This window comes from Tiliqua scincoides, chromosome 2, assembly GCF_035046505.1.
Source record: "Tiliqua scincoides isolate rTilSci1 chromosome 2, rTilSci1.hap2, whole genome shotgun sequence".
Taxonomy (NCBI): Eukaryota; Metazoa; Chordata; class Lepidosauria; order Squamata; family Scincidae; genus Tiliqua; species Tiliqua scincoides.
The window spans coordinates 196,191,987-196,208,454 of NC_089822.1; the positions used below are offsets into that span (position 1 = coordinate 196,191,987).

The following is a 16,468-nucleotide window of genomic DNA, read 5'->3' on the forward strand; positions in this document are numbered from 1 at the left end:
TATGCCACCATTGAACATCTATTTTTTAAACACATATTTAAATGTTCAAAGAAGTCAACATATTTATAAGCAGATTAAAAATCACAGCCCTGCTGAGTTAAGTCCACTTGCAAAATTCCAGCCCTAGCAAAAATACCTCACACTGCTTTTGCCTTGGTGTATTTCTAGGGTAGGGTTGTCCTGTAGTTTATGTATTCAGGTTTGCTGTAATTCACGATGTGAGTAGTGTATATTCAAGTATTTCTGATCTGAGAAGAAGTAAATGGAGTTGCTCTGTCCCTTGGGAAAGCAAAAAGTATGTGTGAAATTCTGTGGGAACTGGTATATAGGAGCTATTCTACATGGGACTGTATTGCCAGCACATATCTATATGAGACTGTTGTGTACAAGGACTCTTTATAGCATTCTACTCCATGGCTTCTACTACATTTCTTTCCATTTCTCTTAGATTTTTGTGGCAGGAGGATGATAGACAGTCTGCTCCTGGTTGAGTTAGAGTAGTTCCCACCCTATCATAGCAACTACAGTTCAGCCTATTTATCCAAGGATTTTTATCTGCAGATTTGTCTCAATGAGAATGGGGTGGAGGTACTGAAAGTCACACACACCTTTGCCTCCTTTGCCCTGAGCTGGCATCTCAGTCCATTTCCAGGCAGCCCAAAACACTGCAAAAAGGCTCCGCTTCGCCCAGGCAGGGAAATAGCCCTGGAAGAGGCTCCCCTTGCAAAGGAACAGTAACATTCCTGGAGCCCCTGAGCCAGCTGAGGCTGAATAGGGGAAGGGGGGACCAAAAACCTCTGTAGCCAGAACACAGAGCAAGGTGGAGCGCTCTCTCTCTCACTCACACTCACGGAGTGTTTGCCGAACCTTGGAGAGACAGGTGAGGGTGAGCAGAGAGCTGGACTACAAGTCCCAGAATGCTCTGGGGCAGAGGAGTTTCCATGATGGCTGTGGCCAGGGAGGGCTACAGGAGCAGCAGCAGTGAAGACGAGGAGGAGAACCTGCAGTGCTGTCGGGAGGCTGCCTGGAACACAGAGGACTCCCAAGCAAGCTCAGGATCTGACCTGCAAAAGGGGAAGGAAGGGGGAGGGGAGGGGATTGATAATGGCTGCCTTAGTTTCCTTCCATCCCGAAGTGTCAGGCTGCAGGCTGTATTTGTGTAACTCTATGGGATTTAGCACAACACGTTTTTTGTTAATCATGCTGAGTCACGGAACGAAACTAATGTGGATAAATAGGCTGTACCTGTATGTAAAACCCAGCTGCCCTTATGAGAGACAGGAAAGTGGCCAAAGACGTCAAACTCCATCAAATGCTTGCTCCTGGTTCAATTCAATAATTTTCTGCTGATACAAGGTGTCCAGTTCAATATCGTAACAGGTTCGGGGGGGAAACACACACATTTATCCTCCCCCCTGCCCCACCTGTTGGTTCCATGGGCTCATGTGTTTTATGGCTTCAATTCAACCTTAATTTAAGATTTTAACAGAAATATTTTATTAATGTTGTGAGTCTCCAATAATGTTTGAAGCCTCCAATAAAAATGTGGGATATAATAAGTTGAGGTATCAGTTACTTTCTTAGATACAAACTTGCTTATACCTATTTTGGATGGGGGAGGGGCGACCCTGAAAACCTTAAATCTGTGTGCTGTTGTTCAAAGCAAAAGAAACTTGATAATATGGAACCCTTTATGTCATTTACAATTATTTTGCTAGATGCATGACCTTTCCCAACTTGTGGGAAAGTACAATCAAAAGGTTTACCAGTTCTTCCTAATCCTTCATGCAGAAATGCTTACAATACTTACAACTTGAAAATGGGAGTCCTCTAACTTGTTCTTTTGACATATTCTTTTTCTCTTTGACACATCACAAGTCTTTGAAGACTATTCTTAATATTTCTTATCTAATGAATGAGACAGAGATCGGGGCATACCCTCATAGGAATATACCATTAAGATAAACCCCATTGCCTTACAGTGAGATCAGCAATGCAATGTGACAAGCAATGGTAGGAGGTTTGGCTTGGCAGGCAAAGCTCCAACATGCGCTTTTTGTGCACTCAAAACAGCCGTCCCATTCACCCTGAGCTGTTACTAGTGTTCAGTGCGTCATGTCTGGCCCCCCCCAGTTTGAAAGTAACTAGTGATGATATCATCACAGATGGTACTTCTAATATGTTGACCATGCAGAGTGGTATGGCGGCGGACAAATCTTGAGAAACACTGAAATACACCATTACTTATTACAGCAGCCATTTTCAATCTTTTTCAGCTCACGACACACTGACAAGGCACTAAAGTTGTCAAGGCACACTACTCGTTTTTAATTACATTATTATGTTACAATTAATTTAATTAATATAACTGTTACATTGAGGGCACAATCCTAACCAGGTCTACTCAGAAGTAGGTTCTATTTTGTTCAGTAGAACTTACTCTCAGGAAAGTGTGGTTAGGATTGCTACCTTAGATCATTACATGACAATGAAAGAAATTCACAGGAAGCTTGGAGAGGGAAGTATATGAGGATTCTGGAAAGGAGGAACAATGTTTTGAAGTAGGTGATCAAATTGTTATCAGTTGATATGCTTTGATATGCCAGGAAGTGTTGGTAAAGAGAGGTGAGACTGAGTACATACTGGAGAAATGTGGGGTGAAGGGAAGAAAGGAGATCTGACCGAAACAAGTGCAGGATTCACTGGGGAGGGGGGGGGAAGAGAGAGAGAGAGAGAATGTGAGGCAACTGATTCTGGACTTTGGAAGGTGGGGGAGAGGAGGGGCAGTAAGAGAGGAGTTAACTGCAGTTATGATTGGGGAATGTGTGTGCAGGAGGGGAGCAGGTGGGGTGGGAAAGAAAAATATCAATTGCCTGCTCATGTATTCAAGAAAGAGTGTGACCAAAAGCCCAAGCCTCTGTAGGTCTACTTGGAAGTAAGCCCATTATAGTCAGTGGGGCTTACTCCTAGATAAGTGAGGATAGGATTGTAGCCCAGCGCCCTTACTGTCAAAGCCAAAACCTTGCCAGTGGAGGCAACGCAGGGAGGGTCATTTTGGGGCATTGCAGGTAAGGAAAAGGATCCTTTTCAGCCAGCTGCTTCGCTGGCTCTGTACCTGCTTCCCACCTTCTGGCTTGCTGCTGGCTCCATGCTCCTGCCGCTGGGAGCTCTTCCAGGCTTCTCTGCCTGCCTGGCTGCCCAATCACAGCGTGGGGCAGGCACCAGCAACAGTAGGAGCTTCGAAGCCCCTTCGCAGGCTGCTCCTTTTTCTCCTGCTGCTGTGCAAGGCTCCAAGCAGCCACTTCTCCCCCCCCCCCCGTGCATGCAGCTGCTGCATGACTCCTTGGCCCCGTGGCACACCTGAGGCAGTCTCATGGCACACCAGTGCACCGCAGCACAGTGGTGAAAACCGCTGTATTAAAACATCATTACTTGACCCTGCCTTTAAATAATGGATGATGTTGTTTTTCTTAATAGTGATTAAAACTAATATTTTATATCGTGGGTATATTCAAAGCAGTTCATACACATTACACCAGCAATCCTTAAATAGCCCTGTAAGGTAAGACAATAGTATCTGGGTCCCGTTAGGGAGAAGGGCGGGATAAAAATAAAGTTTTATTATTATTATTATTATTATTTATTATCTGTGCATAGCAGATGGTGGGGGCTGAAACAGAGGATAATACCTTGTCAAGCACTATCCAGTGACTTCATTGCTTAGTGAGATTTGAATGAGGGACTTCCTGGCTCACAGCCCAGTCATTTCTTCACATTATAGACAGTTTAGACCAGGGGTGTCCAAAGTTTTTGGCCGGAGGGCCACATCATCTTCCTGACACTGTGTCAGGGGCCAGAGAAAAAAAGAATTAATTTACATTTAAAATTTGAATAAATTTGCTTACGTTTACATAAATGAATATTAAAGATGAACTTATATAAATGAATGAAGGTCTTGCAATAGCTCAAGGCCTATAAAAGTCCTTGCACAAAGCAAGGCTGGCCTTTCCTTTGCTGCCACTGCTGCATCACAGATGTGAAACAGCAAGCAGTGGAGGGAGCTCTCATCCCACAGCTCATGCGAGAGGTCAAATAGTCGCCCTCATGCTGAGAGCAGTTGTGTTGGGCCAGTGAGGGCTCCAACAAATCTCTGGAGGGCCAGAGGCTCATTGGAGACTGGGGGCTCCCTGAGGGCTGCATTGAGAGGCCTCGAGGGCCACAAGTGGCCCCAGGACCGGGGTTTGGGCACCCCTGGTTTAGACAGTTGAAATAAGTAAAACGTTGATTCTCTGGAAACTGATAAATCATACTTTCAAAATATTTGATTAATGATTCAGCTTGGTTTGTCTTACAAAAATGTAATAGCTGTCATGTTTGTTTTAAGGATTCCCCAGCAAGGCAGAACAAAGATGCTTACTTTGGCAGTGAACTAAAGAAAAAGGACTGGCATGATAGAGGACTTATAAGGAGAGACCTGGAACGTACAGGTATGTATGCTAATTTGGGGCATATTCGTTCAAACATGTAATTCTGTGATCCCATGTTTGGTAGCCTGAAGTTAGAATGATAGAGTTCCACAGACCAACCACACACTGAGTAAAGAAATATTTTCTTTTGTCCTAACTTTTCCAACACTCAATTTTAGTAGATGTCCCCTGGTTCTGGTGTTATGTGAGAGTGTAAAGAGCATCTCCCTATCCACTCTGTCCATCCCCTGCATAATCTTGTATGTCTCAATCATGTCCCCCCTCCGGCGTCTCTTTTCTAGGCTGAAGAGGCCCGAACACCATAGCCTTTCCTCATAAGGAAGGTGCCCCAGCCCCGTAATCATCTTAGTCGCTCTCTTTTGCACCTTTTCCATTTCCACTATGTCTCTTTTGAGATGTGGCGACCAGAACTGGACACAATACTCCAGGTGTGGCCTTACCATAGATTTGTACAACGGCATTATAATATTAGCCGTTTTGTTCTCAATACCTTTCCTAATGATCCCAAGCATAGAATTGGCCTTCTTCACTGCCGCCGCACATTGGGTCGACACTTTCATCGACCTGTCCACCACCACCCCAAGATCTCTCTCCTGATCTGTCACAGACAGCTCAGAACCCATCAGCCTATATCTAAAGTTTTGATTTTTTGCCCCAATGTGCATGACTTTACACTTACTGACATTGAAGCGCATCTGCCATTTTGCTGCCCATTCTGCCAGTCTGGAGAGATCCTTCTGGAGCTCCTCACAATCACTTCTGGTCTTCACCAGAAGTGAATGCAAGGAACTGAATGTACTGAATGCAAGGAACTGGGGTGGTTTTAACCTGGTATCAATACTGTTCACACATTTCCCAAGATAAAGTCAGAAGACAAGGCCTGGAGCACATGGTGAGCAGGAGCCTCCCATATCTTACTGCAGGTTGTTTGTTTCTCCTCATTGCTTGCTACTCAGCCATAGCAAAAAACTTACATGAGTGATGGCTTGTGTGAGGGGAGAAGACTGGGTAAGGCTGAGGTTCTTGCTGCCTCCAAGAATTGAAGTCTTTTGTGTTTATCTAGGCAGCCACTCTTTCCTCCCTGCTGCTAACCTTTGAACAATCAGGATGCCTTTCAGAGACTTTTAGGTTTAGCCAGTTGAATGAGAATGCAGCATAAAGTGACACAATATGCAAGGTACAGGGAAAGAGAATAGAACCAGCGTCCACCTCCTCAGTATGAGGTAGAGTGCTCCTTGGAAGGTGGAGGTTCCAAAGATTCCATTGCAAAAGCTCTGGCATCTTAAACTTAAACATAAGAGGAGGGAAGGAAAATTCGAACCAGTCTTACCCGAAAGCTGCTATAACTTCCTGTTTTGAAGCAAGATGAATTAAATGTGTGAGGGCTATACAGTACTTCCCTGTTCTACTTAGCCTGGCAAGAAGTGGTCACAGCCAATCAAAAGTGCAGCAGCTCAGCACTTGGGTACAGCCCTACAAGGGGCAAGGGTTGAAGGATAAATATGGTCCTGGGAAAGGGGAATTAGTAGCAAAAGCCATAACTGGCTCACTCTATTATCAGAATGCCTGACATGCTCCTATAACAAAAGTTCCACCCTCAATGCCACCATCTCGAGCAAGGGTGTCAAACAAGGCCCAGGGGTCTGATGCGGCCCAAGGAACCTTTTTATCCGGCCCTCAGGCTCGCAGCTGCTGAGCCATGCTGAAGTGCTACTGCTGAAAGGGCAGCCCACTTGAAAATTGAGCTCTCCCATATCTTGAATATGATCACGATATGTATATTTTCTCTTCTGTCATTTGTAGCTAATGAGTTCCCAAGTGAGAAAAAATGCTTATTTTTGGTCATGATCTGTTTAATGACATCACTTCCTGCCTAATGACATCACTTTTGACACTCAGCAGGCATCATGAATGCTATTCGGCCCTCTGTATGAAATGAGTTTGACACCCCTGATCTAGAGGGAATTTGATGAAGGTCAGAAAGGCTGTCCCTGTAGCAGCATCGGAACATCAGTATCTTATATGATGATAAGAGCTAGCGGTCAGATGGATATGGCTAGTCTGGAGGAAAGCACTCTCAACCGGGTAGCGTTTGGGTGCCTAGGAATAATTGTCAGAGCAGGGTTGTCGGTTCAGAGGCCAAATAGTGGAACCAATAGAAAGAGATGAATAGGAGGATAGACCGTGCATGTGCACATTTAAAGATGCTCTTTGGCCCATGTTTCATGTGGGGTCACCTTTCCTCCAAGAAAGGGCATGTAGCGATAACTTAATACCTTGTGCTGTTTCTTTAGCGCACAATGAAAATTGAATGCAATCTTCCTGCTTGAGAAATTAGTTATGAAAATGGAGGGGAACATTTTTGCTGAATATGTAACATATATTGTGTGTAACATACGTTGAGATACATCTGATCTAATGTACTTGGTTTAGTTTTAGTGCTGTTCTATTGAAGGGTGATTTTTCCCCCTAAAGCTGCAATTGCCAAGCAACATATTGACAGTAGTATTTGGTGTGCTTGAAACCATGCCACCACAACTGCTTACTATCTTAACTGCTGTGGAGTGTTTCTAGGAAATCATTATGCTAGTGACAGAACATGGGGCAACAAGTATTACCTATAGCTGTGGGATAATAGGGAAGCTGGCAAAAATAGCTTCTTGGGGTTTGAATGTAGGTGAACGCTTGTCCAATTAGAATGTGATAAACATTAATTACTCCACTTGCTTTACGTCTTGGCTGTAGGAAATGGAGAACAGGGAAAACCATATCCTATGACTGATGCTGAGCGAGTTGACCAGGCATACAGAGAAAATGGCTTTAATATTTTTGTGAGTGAAAAAATTTCTCTCAACCGCTCCCTGCCAGATATAAGACATCCAAAGTGAGTACAAGTTTTTGTTTGGTTTTCTTGTGGTACCAGAAGGACGAGTTCTTAGTTCTAGATTCCATTTTTCTTTATCTTGCCTTCTAGTGCAGCTGGCGTTGACCTTGTTGTCACATGGGTTGATAGACTTGAGCTGTGTCTGGTACATCAAACAAGAAATATCTTGCTTCAGTAACCCTTATTGAGTTGCAAACAAGTCATTACAAAAGTCCAGAAATACAGCCTACCTTGTAATTTACAGTTACCAACAATTGCAATTTAACTCTTCATGCATTTTATCTTGACGGGTTTTGCTGAAAATGTTGGCTTGTACTTATTTCTTTGTGCTTGCTTAAAAAAAATATTCAGCACTGCTATCTTCCAGTAATTGTTTTGATGGTGTGGATGTGCTTCATTGTTCTTATCAGCTAATTAAAAGTTTGTGGTACTGCAGCGTCATTGGTTAACAGAGGTTGTTGCTTTTTCCTTTTGTGGAGAGTTAAATGGGGTTGTGGTGTCTAGGTTGCAGCTTACTAATGCTATATTTTTGAAGTATTTTTGTTTAATGTATTGCATGCTAATATATTACACTGTGTCTTAGCTCAAACAATGTTACTTTCTTACTTGTTAAAGCATGAATTGTCTTCAGTTTTCCTCTTCTTTTTTGCAAGTATCTTATATGAGAGCATGTGAACTGTATGAGAACTGCTTGGGGTAGGGGAAAAGAACTTTCACACTTTATCCCCCTTACTCCTGTTCTTTTCTGGATTTCACCCTTTATTTATGTGCACTGTTTACAAACAACAGCTTTAAAAGGGGCAATGCTTCAATTCATGTCAATGTGAAATTACACTACTTTTATAGGATGAAATTTAAGAGCCACAATGTCTGTGGTAAGACTTTTCAGGTCACCTTTTTTCCACATCAGCCCTTGAAAACTATTCCCAGAGTAATGAACACAAGCATTTTATTTCTCATGACTGGAAGCAGTAGCCAGCTGTGGCTTCCAGTTATGTCTGACTGTGGTTTTCAGTCAGAATGGCATTGTGAAGGGTCTTTCTATATTTCCCATAATGAAATTCTGTTCTGAATTAAAGTCATGAAATTGTTTCAAAGAAACATTTCTCTGTTGGCTGGTGAGCTGAAATCACAGCTGGACTTTATATTGCAAATGAATTTCTTCCATTGTACATTTGGCAAATTGTGTACTTGAGATCATTTTGACTGTCCGTGCCAGACCAAAATGGGCCGCTGATGAGCTGTGGTTCTTTTGGGAGGCATTTGGGGACATTTTTCCTTTTTTTTTTTTTTCTTGTGAGACTGGAGGGAGAACATGTTGGGAGATCTGTACCTCTTCCCTGATGTGAGTCACTGAGACCTATCCTTCATTGATTTGTTTAATGCATGCTGTGTATCCTGAATGTTTTTAATATTAGCTACTTCATAAGATAAAAGCAATGATGACCTTAGCTGTTATAATGTGATATTTCATATACAGTGGTCAAGCTAACTATGATCATTCATTTTCTAGCTGCAATAACAAGCTATACCTGGAAAAACTCCCTAACACCAGTGTAATAATCCCATTCCACAACGAAGGATGGTCATCTCTTCTCAGAACAGTGCACAGTGTTCTAAATCGCTCTCCTCCTGAACTGATAGCTGAAATTGTGCTGGTGGATGATTTCAGTGACAGAGGTACTTCTCTTGTAATGTCAGTTTATACAGATACACTACTGGACAAAAAACAAATGGTATATTGCACATTGTTTTGCACAATTGTATTCAAAGATTCCTTCCTCCTTAAGAAAGAAACCTTTCAGAATATTTCAGTTTCAATATATGAGGTAGTTTGAAACAAAGTATAGTTTTTGTTACAAATGTATCTATTTCTACAGGCTGTCATATAGAATAGTGGTTCCCAATGTGGGTTACATATACCTCCAGGGGTATTTAGGGGTACTTGAAAAAGAATTGTATAATGGCGGAAAAAGGTAGGTCTGTATTAGAATGCCTTGCAGGCTGGCAAGGCAAGAAGGAAGGCAGCTAGCTGGCTTCTAGTTTCTGACCATCAATTAGTGTATTACCAGATATGGATCAGTAGTTGAAAACATATAAATTTGAAATAACAATTACAAACATTTTTTCTAATATGAGGGGTACAATTTATGGAAATGGGGTACACAAGTGAAAAAATGTTGGGAACCACAGGTAGAGAAGATAACAAATAAGTGTTATTGAATTGGGCTTTAAAATTCTCAGTACACTTTAATAAACTGTCTGTGAACACTTAAATTAAGTAGTACATGGTTTTTCCACCTGCTCTCATATGTGAAATACTTTTGTACATTAAACCAGAAGTGAAAAATACTCCAGTGTAGTTATGCATACCTTTATCGAGACAGATTAATTTTTATCCATTTCATATTTATTCATCTAAAACAAAATGTTAACATTTTGACTTGATGAATCTGTGAAAAAATATCAGGCATCCAGGTTAGATGGAACTTTAGTCTGACTCTTTGATCACTGAGGTTTAGCTTGTCAGAGACCTCTCCTGGATGCTTTCTAAGTTCCTCAGATGTTTGTATCAGCACAAGCTACACAGTATTTTAAGTATATCTGACAGAGTTAAAAAGTCTGGTAGTACTTTGCACATGTAGGGCAAATTTCATGGAGTTCAACTCTGTGCCCATATCTTTTTTACCTTGCAAGCGGAAAAATAACTTCAGAGAAATGATTGTGAGAGGACAGGCTGGTAGGGAAAAGTTACGCACCCTCTTTTTATTTGCCCTTCCTCCATTCCCTTTGCAGCTTCCAATAGCTGCTTTTGAAATTGATTTTTTTAAATGTTGGATGAAAATCTTGTAGAGCTTCATGCAGCATATAGTTTGGCCTTGAAAGAATTGAAAAAGTACTTCTAATCCTAATGCATCAACATCACATTTCTAGAAGTTTTGGTGACTAGGATAGGATTTGTTGAGCCTTTTGGACAATTCTAATAAGTATAAATCTAGCTTTCCACTTTTCTGTTGCATATTTTACACACTTGGGACCCTGGCATAGTGATATACATTCCTCTGTAATCCCAGAATTATTTTTGGGAAACTGTGGAAACACAAGTGATGTGATAGGGTATTAATAGGTTACAGTTTTGTGTTAGCAGTTCATATGTGGTGTATGTACTGAATTTGTAATTAACAGAAAACAACCTCAGAATTTTCATGATTTTATGCCTTAAGAGTACAAGAACTACAGAATGCTTTGTTAATGCTACTTCAAAGACAATTAGTGGAGAATATTTTGCTGGCGAAAAGTAGTTGTTTGATCTTGATGTTCATAAATGCATAAACTCTGTAACCAGCTAGTGTGAAACTCATACTGACTTAAATTATTTTAACATGTTACCTCACAGCTGCAATAATAAAACGGAATTGTGACTCTTTATTCCTTGCAGGCAAAGCTTGTCATTATACTTTGGGGTTAGAAAATATTTTTAAATTTAACATCACCAGCAAATTCCCTTTATTCCTGTTCAGTTGAGAAAACTGGAAATGGTTTAAGTTAGTTTATTTTAAAAAAAAGGTTACAGCATGAAGACAAATTTTATTTTTCCTATAAATTGGATTATATTTTCCCTCTAGGATAGATAGGTTTATTTCAGATTCCTTGCCATTCTTACTACAGTATAGTTATTTCTCCAACCTGCAGGGGGGCTTTTGCAACCATGTAAAGTGCATTTAGATTCTTCCCTGTAGTATTTAAAAATTTTAACAAGGTCTCTCACACTACAGAGTTGTGATTAAAGCAGTGTGGCTAAAATAAGAGATGCTTTTCAGCTCATGTGATTCATTCACACTGGAAATTGTAGCGTGAGCTCAATTACATTCCAGTTTCTCCTGGTAGACAGGGAAAGACAGGATGCAAATATTTTAAATAAAATAATTTGGTATTGTACTTAAGGCTCAGTGGTTTAGTTGTCATTTTTATGCTTGAAACAAATACTAAAAACCACTTACAACAATAGAACACTAGAGATAACAGAACATGTTAAAACTGAAAATTAACTAAATTGTTTCCTTTTTCTGGCCTCTGTAATTATTGTTTGCATTGGTATTCTGCTCTTCTTTCAGGAGCATACGGCTAGTCTTATTATGATCTCAACAATCCTTTGGGGTAGTTCAAGTTGATAGAGAGTAACTTGCCCAAGTCCCTGCCCCTTATAAGGGGTTGTGCATGGATTTGAGTAGGTCTTCTCAGCTGAAATATAACATTAACTACATCATGTTTTTGTGGTGCTTTTCTGTGATATTAGCCTCCTGTGCTTAAAACGAAAAAATTCAAAATGTTATGATTCTTTGTCATGGCTTCTCATTTTTTTTTAACTTCTGCTTTTACATCAGTAGAAAGTACCATAGCACTCCTTTCTCTTCAAACTAAAGCTTTTCTCTAAACTATTGATCCTAATTTCTTTGTCATCTTTAATAGGTATGAGTGATATCTTTTTATTAAGTATGTGCATTCACTAACTTGATTATACCAAACTATGATATGTACTGACTATAGGTTGTGCCTCGTTATCCACTAGGGGTTCTGGAACAGAACCCCCAATGGATTAAAAAAAAAATTCAGTAGATACCAAATCAGATGCACTTCCAGGTTTCTTGCTCCTCTGTTGTCACCCCACAATGCATTGGTATAGACACTATACTGCATTCAGCCACTAGATGGGGCGAATAATGGAATCTAATGGAATGAAATTGTAATTATTTAACAGTGCTGAGGAAATTGAATTTTCGTTCTTTTTTTCCCCTTGTTACAAGGCATTTAAAGGTGGACTTTGGTAACAGTGGTAAGTCAAATCAGTGGATACCGAGGTTCCACCTGTATAGCTAAGATTTGAATGGCAACAGACAAGCCATGCTTGAATGCTGCTTGCATGTGTTCATTTTCTCTCTGTTCAGCACTTGGCTTCAAAACCTCTCTCCTGTCTCCATGGTACAGCAGCTTCTTGATGATAAGACACAGCTATAACTGTGGTCTGATTTCTGAATTTGTTCATAATGTCAAGCCACAATGAATACAAATTGTGACTTTTAAACCCACTTCAAGTTATAGTTTTACACCTTAGTTTGACAATTCCTCACAAACCATGGTCTATAAGCTGATGTCGGTTCAGACACAATGACAAGCTACAGTTTGGCATGACTTAAGACAGGCATTGAGACTGCATATTGTTGATGCTGAAGAAAAATATCTCTTTTCATGATAGTGAAACTATCATAAAAATTGCCCTCCAACATTTGATAAGTTAGTAACCGTATTGTAGAAAATGTTTATGGTTATGATTTTTCTATAGTATAACTCTAGTCATAGGCCTTCCAGGCAGGTAGGCATTGGTTATAGGTCTAGTTAACTAAAAATACGAAAAGACTTGCTAAGACAAGAGCAGCGCTTAAAATTTCTGCATTGCAAACTGACTTCAGAATCCCTGATACTTAACTGAAGGACCTTTACATAGACAAATGGCTTTGTGTTCTAATTTCATTCACTATTGATTAATGCTAAACTCAATTAAGCTGTTTCATATCCTTGCAGGATGTTGATTATATCTCCATGAGCTTATTAATAGGATGGCTCAAACAGCTTAATGCTTTCTCAGGTATGTGAATCATTTGTGTAGCTGTTGGAAAGAACTGGTCTATTTCCCATTTGATTTTAGAACTGTTAAGTAGTGTGTGATCAGATCTTTTCTTGGCTTTATGGTAAGTTCAGATGTTTCCAAATACATGAACAGAGTAGTGTGTGCAGTCACCCAAAGTTAGTTCACGAGTGTGTCTAATAGCTATGTGAAAGGGGATTAAATAGCTACTTGTCATTTGCACACTGAGTTATAATTGGTGTTTTCTTGCAGTGTTCATAGTAAATTGTAGTTAACTTTTGATCCTTTGAAAGAGACACCTTGCATCTTCTGTGCCTTATGTTGTCTTGTTGAAGTGTCGTAGGCTGATTATATTTTTGAATGTTATCCCATATTTGGACTTTAGATCTGTCCATGCTAATTCAGAAGCAGCATCTCCTCTAGTATTGTGAATACAAAGGTGAAAAGTGCATGGAGCTTGCGTTGCAGTCAACAGATGAAGTGAATAGTGGTGAAGGAGTTTGTTTGCATTATTTATAGGTAAAGAAGTTACCTGTTACATGTGTATCTGAATTAGGTAATTGATGTGCATTTTGTTTTAATTGACAGAAGTGTGGTCCTGGATTGTATGGAATATATTAATATCCTAGTAAAGGATTTGCCTAAATAAAATTTTTTTATTAGCCTAAAGGTGTGGAAATGGCTATGATCTTGTTTGAAGAAATCCAGTGTATAATAATCATGTTAGATCTTCCCAATATCAGAAAATACTAGGGGTTTTTTATGCTTCTGGTCATACTGCTAAACTATAGCTTTCCTACTGAAGCCTGCAAAGTTGTCTTAGGGATGTTGCTGCTGTTGTTCTTATAGGAGCACCCCCTCATTGTGGGGTTGTCTCCCCGGTGGCTCCTACTCAGAAGGAGGGGTGAGGACCAGGTCTGAAGTCCGCGTCACAACCGACCTCTCACAGACTATCTCACTCTGCTGTTACCCTGCACATGCCCAATCTTGTCTGATCTTGGAAGCTAAGCAGGGTCAGGCCTGGTCAGTACTTGGATGGGAGACCACCTGGGAATACCGGGTGCTGTACGCTTATACCATAGTCTTTCAAGACTGAAGGTTGCCAACCATTGGAGGAACCAAGTGGGCCTCTGATAATTGTGTAGGGAGCGAGTTGTTGCATCCAGCTTCCTCCTCCACTAGTTATGGCCAGGTCTGTCCCTGGGTTAAGAGTCCTGGTTCTGCTGCAAGTTAGGCAAGCTACAGTGCTCTCAAGAACCCACTAGAAAGTCTACTCATTACAGTGCATCCTGTATGCACTGCTGTGGACCACATCCTTTCCTGGATGTCTCCTACTGGGTCTGCCCCCAAGGGCTTAAAGCCCTCTAGTCCTGGGCTGCTGCTCCTCTCATCCTCCACTCTCTCCCCCTTCATGCCCTGCCATTCTGGTCCCCTCTTCCCTCCAATTCCCCACCCTCTTTGATCAGCTGAGCCAGTGTGGGCCCTGCTCTCATGTCACATGGAGCAGTCTCACGGAAGAGGGTGGTGCCTCCATGTACCGGAGAAGCCCAGGTGAGTCCAATGCTGAACATTCATATGTCTCTTTAATTTCAGGCACTGTCATTATTTCTTATCTGCCTCGCGTCTCATACTGTTTCCCAATGCCACTACTCCTAATAGTTCAGATTCAGAAGTAAATATAACATATACAAAAAATATAAAGATTTTAGACATTGACTTTTTGTTCTAGGTTCTGGAAACACATGTCTCAAAATGAGAAGGAATCAGTGTGTTATAACTTCCTTTGATTTTCCCCCCTACAGAACACTTGAAAAAGCGCTTGGAGGATTATATGGCCCAGTTTCCTAAAGTGAGGATCCTTCGAACAAAGAAGAGAGAAGGATTGATAAGAACCCGAATGCTGGGGGCTTCTGTAGCAATAGGTGATGTTATCACCTTCTTGGACTCTCACTGCGAAGCCAACGTGAACTGGTTGCCACCTCTGTTAGGTGAGACAATATGAAATGCTGTGTAAATGCTGTGTTTCAGTCTGATGAACAAAGATACCAGTGAACTATATTATAACATGTCTAGGCTATATATTAATTGATCTAGAAACTCAAAAGCCTAATTGCTGAGTTAATGAATGTATTTTTTCTTCAAAAGTTTTGTTTTTGTACTGTACCCATTTTTGGACTCCCTCCAATTCTTGGATTGACTTTTGGTTGAGAAGGAAAAAAATATCTGGTCATCCCATGGAGAGATTGCTGATATAACTCACTATGGGTCATTGTCTCAGTTTGATTATCCTTTGGGGGCTATTTGGTTGCAGTGGTAAATGATATTGACCTGCAATTAGTCAGAAAATTGAGGCTGATTAAACAGTACTGTGCAACTCAATATATTTACATTCTCTCCTAAAGTGTTGTTTGATGTCTAACTTGTTCAAACTTTATTGTAATTTCTACCTAAAATGTGAACAATTTACATTTCCCTGCTGTGAGGTTAAAGGTGCAATCCAAACTGACAGTTAGGCCAGCGCTAGTCCCTTGCACCGGCCCAGAAGCGTTGCAAAAGTGCTTTAAAGCACTTTCACACCACTCTGGAGGCAGTTCGGCAGGCACAAGGGAGTTGCGCTGGCCTCCCTGCAGTGTTTTGGGCCCTGGGGAAGGTGAGTTTACATTGGCTGAGCTCGACTGAAGCAGGAGTCTGGGGGCTGTTGGGGCAGAGGCAGAAGGGAGGCGTTTCAGGGTGGGGGGAGGGCAGGTGGCAGGTGTTCCTGCAGGTGGGAAGCGGGAGGCAGAGCCAGGATCCAACAGTTGTGCTGGATCCTAACCCTGTTCCTGGGTAGCCTGGACCAGCCCCAGGCTGCTTAGTTTTATGCCACTAATTTTGGTGGCACAGATCTGAGTAGCCCCATTGCGGCTGCAGTGGCTCTCCCTGGGGTAAGGGGAAGTGGTTCCTTTTGCCCCAGGCTGAGCCACTAAGTGCCCGAACCTTGTGCTGGGGACCTGTTGGAAAACTGTTGTAAGGGCAAGGGTCTTTATATGGTCCTGTGATGTGTCCAACCTGTGAACTTCTGTATGATTTCCTTGTAGATTTTCTGAGATACAAGCATCTCCTGATCATTTGATAGGTTAGGGACCGGAGCTTTGGTGAAAAGTGGAAAAGGTTGAAAAGCGAAACCTGGGGTTTTTTTTAGTTTACAAACGTTGCTTTCAATACTTTTTTAGCTAGCAAATTGCAAATGCCTTTTTTTATCTTGCAAATTTTTGCTGTCACACAAAAATTTCTGCAAATGGACTCTCACTAATGCCTTCAGGAATGGGAATAGACCCAGAGTTAAAGTTGGTGTGTGGTATGTCATGCACACACATGCTCACCCCAAAACCATTTGAATGACCATGTTATATGTAAATCAACATGGGGGAGGGCAGTTTTAGTCTTTAGACCAGCAGAGAGAGGTTGAAAGAG

The 16,468-nt window shown here is 41.2% G+C and overlaps 1 protein-coding gene across 2 annotated transcripts in view; it reads left to right on the top strand.

The window, feature by feature from the left end:
* GALNT10 (polypeptide N-acetylgalactosaminyltransferase 10) overlaps positions 1-16,468 on the top strand; it is a 60,743-nt gene that overhangs the window by 24,721 nt on the left and 19,554 nt on the right. For both annotated transcript variants that reach the window (XM_066614698.1, XM_066614699.1), the window contains exons 2-5: positions 4,385-4,487; positions 7,233-7,371; positions 8,885-9,051; positions 14,818-15,003. In XM_066614698.1, the coding sequence (XP_066470795.1) occupies positions 4,385-4,487; positions 7,233-7,371; positions 8,885-9,051; positions 14,818-15,003 (595 nt within the window). The remainder of the gene's footprint in view (positions 1-4,384; positions 4,488-7,232; positions 7,372-8,884; positions 9,052-14,817; positions 15,004-16,468) is intronic.